Genomic DNA, 8,901 nt, shown 5'->3' on the forward strand with positions numbered 1-8,901 from the left:
AAGCAATTGACAGTTTCATGTTGCTATACCTATGACCTTAACAAATATAGAAAATGCTAATTTTTTCTTGAGGAACAGCGTCAGAAAGATAGATAGACAGAGATTTAATTGGACGAAATAATATTTTAGAAAAATCATTTTAGGACTACAATTAAAAAATGTTTTTCCGAACTTTCTAATTAATTTTGAAAAGTGTCATGGTGGATAAAAGCTCTGTAACTTTCATAGAAGCTTTCTTCATATTGTCATTTAAATATCTTTGGTAATAAATTATACTTACTATCTTACTTGTTCAAAATACGTTAAGAAATAAACACGCTTGTACTGTCAAAAAAGCACGTTTTGTAAAACAAGTGTATCAATCAAGTTTCATTACTGAGTCTACTTTTTTACAAGGGTTGAAAAGCTCAGGATAATTTTCAAAACTTTATATAGAGAATCACGTAGAATCATTTTTGTTTATTTTTTAGTTTATTTAATTCTAATCACACAAATAAAGTGATATTTCATTTTTACTCAAGCTAAGATTAGAAATGATAATAATTTCAGGAAGTTTAATTAAAGTTCAAAAAAGGAAAAAAGCTTTTGTATTTTGAAGAATATTGAAAGTTAATTTTGCAAAAGTATAATGAAACTTTTCTTAGTGAAAAAATGAAAAAAGAATTCTTGAATAATGAATTGAACTTAATAATAAACACTTTTTGTGATTTTGCAATCCACATTGAGGAAAATTACACAAATTGTTGGAAAATTTGAGAATAGTATAAAAGAAAAGTTGAATACATTTTTAATCTTTGAATACTCAACTAATTTTCATCCAAGATGATTATGATAGCGGGTGTAGACTCTTATGGTAATATTAATGTTCCATTTTGCAATAAATTTTTTAAAATCGTAAAATCATCATATAATCGAACATATGGTTAAAAAAAAAATATTGTTGAAGATGAAGTAAAAAAAATCGATGACAAATATGTGTACTTTACCAAATTGTGTGTTTTTCCTTTCTTCCTTATCGATTTTTTTGTTCGTAAATATTGCGTGTTCATTTACTTTGAAAGCAATTGCTTCAAGTTTTCCCGCGTTGAGTTTAATGACCAAGTATTTTCCAATTCGAATCTAAAATGACGTGTTTCTGTTTTTCGTTTTCCCAAAAAACCATAAATTTTTAAAAAACCAAAAAAGTTCTTCATATGTACATACCTATAACTTATGTATTAGTTAATCAAAGTTTATGTTTCTGATTTTTAATCTATTAATTTTTTTTTGTTCACTTCCAGTTTCATTAGAAACAACTGTTGGTGCAGGATTAGGAATGTGCGTCCTAGTCGTCATCTTTTTTCTTTACATAAACCGAAAATGGTGTTTTAATAATTCTACTATCTTACCTTGTTGCGATGAGAAAACGCTATCAACGAAAACAATTTATAGTTTAAGTAAGTCTTAGTTTACTTTAAAGGTCTCAAGATGTTATTAATTCATAAATTAATTGTTTTTAGGAAGTAAACGTTATCCTTATCATGATAATTCAAGTTCTGATTCAGAAGATGAAATACTTAGACGCTTAAAATTGCAACAATCAACAAGTTTGACCAGTGAATCTAATTTATTTAAATGTGCAGAGTATGGAGGACTCATTAGTGATTCAAATAAGCAGTCAATAAATTTAGAAGGATTTCAGCCAATTTTAACATTAGATATGTTACCTACATCAAAATCAATCAAGCATAATAACACGTTGAAACATAATAATTTCTACAATAATAATATTAATAGCATTAACAACATTCGATATAGTAATAAGAACCAAAATCGTGATTTACTCGGACAAGCAGAAAGAGGAAAAATTGGCACACATTCTAGTAGCGAGTGTAGTTCTAATAGTTCGGTAGAAGCTTCAGTTGAAAGCAATGTAGGACTTATAAGTCATGAGAAAAAAGGTAATCATGATGTGTTTTAGGACTTTTAACATTTCAAACTATAATTTATCATTTTAGATCGACGTCAAGTTAATTCAGTATTTTCATCAAATCAAAACGATGACAGGAGTAAAATCTCTAAAATTAATTCCTTTGATCATGATAGTTTAGAAAATATGCCCGACATTAACAGCATCAATCAAGATGTAAGAAAATTTAAGTTAAAAAATTAAAAATATTTAAATTTTCTTTTATTTTTTGAATTTAGTGCATTGTTGATGTAATGCAGGAACCACTTTTTGATAATAGTGAAACAAAATCAATAAAATCTGAGTTTGATTTAAATTTGCAAAGTCCAACTGCATCGTTATTAGAACGTGGTGGAACTTTTATTGAAATAGCTCTATTGTACGATGCACCAATGCGTAAAATGACTGTTCACGTTCTTCAATGTCGTGGTATTCCAACAAGAGATAAATCCACTACTCATTCACAAGTTAGATTACTAATGTTGCCTAGTAAAAAACAAAAGCACAAAACAAAAATTAGATGTGGAGAAAATCCTCAATTTATGGAGAGGTAATTTTCTTTAAATTAATCAGAATGATGCTATGGAATAGATTACTATTTAAATTCTTCTTTCAGCTTTTTACTTCATCGTGTTAATCCTGAAGAAGTCAATTCAATGGCATTACGTGTTCGAGTTTATGGATGCGAAAGAATGCGAAGGGAAAGATTAATTGGAGAAACAATCATTAGCTTTGCATCAATCGATTTAGAATTAGAATCAAATTTATGGCTCCTTTTAGAATCAAGGAATAATTCCGTTGTAAGAAGTTTAATATTATTTTACAATCAATTTCTATATTTCCTAAAAAAATTTTTAGATGAGTAGCTCAACAAGTGATTTATTGAGTTTAGCACGATCTGATAGTACGGGATCAACAATTTCAATGCAACAACATGGCGGTGGAGTTCCAGAACTATTATTAGCTTTAGGATATAATGGAACAACAGGTCGACTAACAGTAGAAATTGTAAAAGGAAGTCATTTTCGAAATTTAGCAATTGGAAAAGCACCAGATACCTATGTGAAGTTGTGCTTAGTTAGCAGTATGGGACAAGAAATGGCAAAAGCCAAAACGTCTACTAAAAGAGGACAACCAAACCCTTTATTTAAAGAAACATTTGTTTTTCAAGTAAGCGATTAATTTCAACTGTAATAGATGCAATTATTTTCATAAATTTCGTTTTTATAACAGGTCGCACTTTTTCAATTAAATGATGTAACATTAATGATATCGGTGTATTCTAAGAAAAACGTTAAAAGAAATGAGATGGTTGGTTGGTTTTCATTAGGACTAAATTCAAGTGGACCAGAAGAAGCTCAACATTTTAATGACATGAGAGATGCTGCAAACATTAACGGACAAGTAGGAAAATGTGATTTAATCTCCAGATGGCATATCCTTGTGGTATGATTAGATAGATCATTTTTTTTCTTTCAAAATAATGATTAACATTTTATATAATAGGATTCCTGATTCAACTAGCAGGGCGAGATGCCCCGAAGGAGTAGTATATCGCAATTTATGAAATTACTTTCAAAGGATAACAGTGGAACAAGCACAAAGAAAACTGATTCTTGTACGGTAGATATATGTGAGTTACCAACAGATGATCTCAATTTTGTATAACTCTTTTTTAAATGTGTGAGTACTAAGTGCAAAAATATTATAATTAAGTATCATTACTGGGATGAATATGAAATTCAATTTTATTCTCAAAATGATATTATCCTGGCTGCAAATTTTCTGGAGTTGTATTGAATTGGAATACCTATATAGGCAAAACAAAAATTAAAAAATCAATTAAAAATATGATAGAATTTGTTGAAAATTTCTTCATTATCGAAGATTTGCTGATAAATATTTTAAATTTGTCCTAAAAATCGACTCAAAGATTTTAGGAATTTTCAAATTTTACTGCAAAAAGTAAATGTTGCTGAAAACTGTTTAAAAGTTTTCAGAAAAAAATTAAATTAATAAATATATTTTGAAAGCTTAGATGTATTTTTGGTAAACATTTTATAATAACTGCTTTGAAAAAAATATTTTATTTAGAGATGTCAAACCCAAATAAATTTGACTAACTTAATATAATTAAAAATTATTGCAATTGATGCTGTTTAAGGCTCAAAAAAATTTCTGTATGATTTGAATTTAAAAAGTTAGAAAACTGTTCACTATTTGGGTGTTTTTAACTATTTGGATTTAACATCTCTAATTTTATTACAAACTTTGAAATAACATTTGATAAAAATTTTTTGGAAATACAACAAGTTTGTATACGTAGTAGAATAAATATTTAGTATATTCTGGCATCCCTAAGCTCATTCTTTGATTTGATTTGATCATAAAATCAGAGATATTTGTATTTTATAAATTTTTAATTGAAATCTTAAAGCTTCATGTTTTTCTTAATTTGTATGTAAAAGTTGTTTGCTAAGTTATGCTAGAATACGCAAAATATTTGATCAAATTGGTATTTCGAAAGGAGAAACAAAATTAGAATAAATTTAAATAAAAATTGAAATATATATTCTTTAAAAAAATTATAATGGAAATTTCAAAACAATCTTCAAAAAGATTAATTGTTTAGAATTGATATTTCTCATTAAATTGTGATATTTTGTCCATCTATTTGAGATGTTTTTCACCAAAACAAATATTTATATTCTTAATCATTTTAATATCTTACAATCATTTTAAATTGCAAAATGATTTGTTTGCAACTATGTATCCTAATACAAAATTATTCCTAAAAAATTTAAATTTGATACAAAAGAAACAATGGAATTTCCACAAAAAAATTATCAATAATTACCTAATTTAATTGAATGAGATATGATTCATCTTATTAGAATATTTTATAAAATCATAATTTTGTTTGATGTTTTTCACGTGCCGAAAAGAAGAATTGTTAAAAATTTAAAGGAACATGTTTATGGAATGGTACAAAGAAAATATTGGATCAAAACCTGGAACAATTAAAATTTTTTGATATTTTCTCTGCAAAAGAATATTAATGTAATTTTGCTTTAAACATATTTGTATGTAAATTGTTAAGCTTTATTAAAATAAATACTTGATGTTTTAAAGAATTTTTCCAGGAGGTTAGCTTTGAAGAAGATTGAAGTTTTATCTTGAATGTTAATACGGATATTCACAATCATTGACCCAATACATTTTAAGATTGATACTAATGATGAACATAATTCTAATTTTGAATTAATATTTTAAAACATTTTGGAGACACATAGAAAAAAAAGGTTCTATCGAAATTTGGAGTTTTTCTTTGCATTTTTTACGATTTTATTGAATTTGAGTACAATCCTCAGAAAACAGATTATCTTTAGATGCCTTTCTTCATATTTCCATTTAAAAATTTACAAATTTATATTTTTTACTAGCAATCCATAAACTAACTTCCTTCTAATGTTTATTTTCAATGATTAATTCAATACCAAATAAACTATTCTTTAAAGGCGTCCACTTTTTATGAAAATTCTAATGTGATATATAAAAAAAATTCAAACTTTGTTAATGCATGCAAAGTAGATTACTTGTTGAGAATTCTTAAATTACCTTTATAACTTTTGAGAAATAAAACAAACATGTAATCAAATCGAAAACATTTTAAAGAATGCGCACAATTTCTAAAAACTTAAAAAATGAATGTAGGTTTAATAATTTTTAAAATATGAGAATGAGTCTAATAAACTTTCTGAATAATATATAAAATATATTCAATAATTATGAGGAAGAAAATCTTTTTAAAGTTCACATGAATAAATTTCGTAATGTTAAACCTACCTAAATTTAATATGAATGAAAATAAAAATAAATCAGTAAATAAAATATAATTATTTAACTATTAGTTTAAAATTCCCTTCAAGCATGGTCGGTTTAAAACCAAAACCGTGAAACTAAGGATCACAATTGATTTATACGGCCAGCGAAGTAAGTAAGTAAGTAAGGATAATGTAGGTAAAGAAAGAATAGGGATGATCATGAACAAAATGATACTAAAATAAAAATTGAAGAGAGCCGTCTGAAGTCATTGATGATAAAAGTGAATATTGTTAAATATCAATAGACCACTGCTGAGATTGAGTGTGATTGGTCATAACCACGATGGTATTAAGCAAGTGTAAGAAAATTAAGCTCTCTATTTGATAACAATTTTCTAGTTTAACCCAGGAAGCCAGCTGCAAAAATTATTTGAAAGGCTGTAAAAAGGAAACATAACAAATCAAAAAGAAACAACATGAGGATTAATATGTTTGCAAATTGTTTATCATAATTCCAATGTTGAATCTCAAATGAATTATCTAAATTAGTACATTTTAAGCAACTTTGCTTGTTCAATAAACATGATTTTAATTTTTGTTAATTGGTTTCACTTATTGAATGTCTATAATTTTAGCTCGAAACTAAAAACTGTAGAACTATTACAACTTATAAGATAATTTCTATTAAAATGAAATTATACTCATTCTTATCATCTCATTACGCATTTCAAACATCATCGAAAATATTTTTAGGTCTAAAGTTATCAGCATCAGGTGGTCTAAAATTGATATCAGTCGAAACTCCAAATCGTTCGTTAATTTCTTGAGATAATGTTCTTCCTTGATCATAAGTTATGTCATCGATGCCAGTATTAGTGGTATTATAATCAAAATTACTTGTTGATCCTTCCCTCAATGCACCTCGATCACCAAATGTCTCTCGAAAATTGAATTCTTTTCGCCTTGATCCTGCATCCATTCTTTGTCTTTTACGTTTTTCCCTAATCATCAAATCTCTGCCTTCTTGTACAAGTTCCAAAGAAATTTCATCGTTTACCATGAACTGTTGAAAACCAAGGGTGTTCAAAATTCTTGATCCGAGAGAAAACCATGTCGCAGCACAGATTGCAATCTAAACAAAAAATATAATTTTAATTATTTTAAAACTGTAAACAATGTTTATATCTTACCATTAACATGGGGAAATAAATGTTGAAACCATTAGCAATTATACCAAGCGCATCATTATGTCCCATTATTTGCGTATAATATAACTCTTGAATTCTCTGCTTTATTACATGGGAATCCATATGCATTAATCCGAGGAAATTCAAGCACATTGGAGAAGTTAAACGACAAAGAAGCATTCCGCTAAAGATTAAGCTATGTTCATTGGTTTGATGATGAGGAGCCAAATAATAAAGATTTAAAAACTTGATCCGGAATATTGTTGAATATGCACAATAGCAAAGATAGCAAAGTGTAGCCATTGAGAAAAGTTCTATCGTAACAAAATCATAGCGTTTTCCTGCTAAATAGAGAATGTTTGCAAATATCGAAAGTACTGGTTGAGTACTAAAGAAAGTCAGTTCACTCCAAACGACAATGATCGATAAAAAGGCTGTAAATCCCGCAAGTATTTTTAAAAATGGCGATTTTATGACACATTCCCAGTACCATAAAGAATAACCCGATGGACATACTTTCTTCGTACTTAATTCATGTCTGAATGGAGGTGATGATAAATAGTTCATTTCAACATCCTCCAAGTACAAAATTTTCTCTACTTGAACATTCCATAATGCTTCAGTACGTTGAAGAATTTGTAAGGATTTTATTACTTGTTTATGAAGTCTGATAAGGGATTTTTCCGAAGGAACTGATGCCGATGAACCACCATCAGAACGAACTGAACGCTTAGCTTTTTCCATTAATTCGGGTGGAACTCTTCTTAGTATTTCTTCAACACACTGACGAAGTTGATGGTGTGAAGGAATCAATAAATTAAGAGATTGTAAAGATTCCAAAACATCCTCAGCATTTTCTTCAGCTTCTGCCTTATCTGAGCTCAACTTAGAAAGTTTGAAATATGCATGTTGCAAAGTATATCCTACTTTTGAATTATTAAGAAGGCTTCTGGGCACTTCTACTAATGAATATCCTAACAGTAAAACTAGTAAAAATAAACCCCATGTGTTACTAGCTGAAGAAGCTATAGCTTTGAGTTTTTGCCAGTCTAAATATACGCCTGGTTGGAGAGCAATGTATATTAGAAGAAATCCACAAATGAATAAATATGTTCCATAGTAAATTGCATTGTCAATGAGGGCGGATCGGAGTTTTCCACGTACATTAAAGTCACCAGCTTTTAAATAACTTTGCATTAATGGCATTATAATCCATGTTAGAAATTGCGATGTCCAGTAAATTATTCTCCATAAAGTTGGAAAAACATCATCAGAAACCATTCCCCACGGTGGTTTACAAACTTCATCTTGATTCGTAGCATTTGTTGCGTTTTTAGCCGCCGCAATACATTGACGATAAACAGTCTATAAAAAAAGAATATCAAAAATCATGACTCATCTTTAGGTATTGTGTTTTTTCCAACAAAAATGTTTGCTATTTTATCATCAACAATTAATTTTTAAATGTTAAATTTGCAAACTTACCCCAGTCAAATCTAGTGGAATTGTAAAGACTATGAGGAATGAGAATGACCAGGCAACGACAACAGAGACCGACACTAAAGGATGTTGTCTTGGAATGTTTCCATATCTCCAAAGAAAACTAATACTTAGTGCAAAAGCGAAAAATATGGCAATAGCGAGTAAGTACATTTTTTAATCTGATAAAAGGTTTAGTTCTTTGTGTTCAAAATTTATGAAACTTTTTCACTGTTTAATTTTTCTTTGTTGCCTACTTTGATTCTGTTTCTTTAGCTTGTAATAACTTTTGTGCATCTAATTGCATTTTCTCCAATTTTTCTAAAGTGTAAGACCTTATTGACATCAAATGAGGCTTACAAAATTGATATTCGTCTTTTCGTTTTTCGTAAAACAAATTACCGCTTTTTGGAAATATAAAGCTAACTTCTTTTCCACTTAAAGACATTTCATTGCACGCATT

General features: G+C 28.3%; 2 protein-coding genes across 2 annotated transcripts; one reads left to right on the forward strand and one right to left on the reverse strand.

Annotated features, from left to right (window-relative positions):
- Window positions 1–512: 512 nt before the first annotated feature.
- On the forward strand, window positions 513–3,834 carry Syt14 (Synaptotagmin 14). Its single transcript, XM_070647703.1, has 9 exons — window positions 513–853; window positions 1,281–1,436; window positions 1,500–1,940; window positions 1,998–2,125; window positions 2,188–2,498; window positions 2,565–2,748; window positions 2,807–3,118; window positions 3,182–3,394; window positions 3,455–3,834. The coding sequence occupies exons 1-9, from the start codon at window positions 823–825 to the stop codon at window positions 3,461–3,463; spliced, it is 1,785 nt and encodes a 594-aa protein (XP_070503804.1). The 5' UTR covers window positions 513–822; the 3' UTR covers window positions 3,464–3,834.
- A 2,421-nt stretch (window positions 3,835–6,255) lies between these two features.
- LOC139096089 (LMBR1 domain-containing protein 2 homolog) lies at window positions 6,256–8,759 on the reverse strand. Its single transcript, XM_070647718.1, has 3 exons — window positions 8,445–8,759; window positions 6,963–8,324; window positions 6,256–6,904 (listed from the first exon to the last, which is right to left on the reverse strand). Exons 1-3 carry the CDS (start codon window positions 8,610–8,612, stop codon window positions 6,500–6,502), a joined length of 1,935 nt encoding a protein of 644 aa, XP_070503819.1. The 5' UTR covers window positions 8,613–8,759; the 3' UTR covers window positions 6,256–6,499.
- Window positions 8,760–8,901: the final 142 nt, after the last annotated feature.

Source organism: Chironomus tepperi, unplaced genomic scaffold (assembly GCF_022539635.2).
Source record: "Chironomus tepperi strain 1889 unplaced genomic scaffold, CSIRO-AGI_Ctep_v1 contig_376, whole genome shotgun sequence".
Taxonomy (NCBI): Eukaryota; Metazoa; Arthropoda; class Insecta; order Diptera; family Chironomidae; genus Chironomus; species Chironomus tepperi.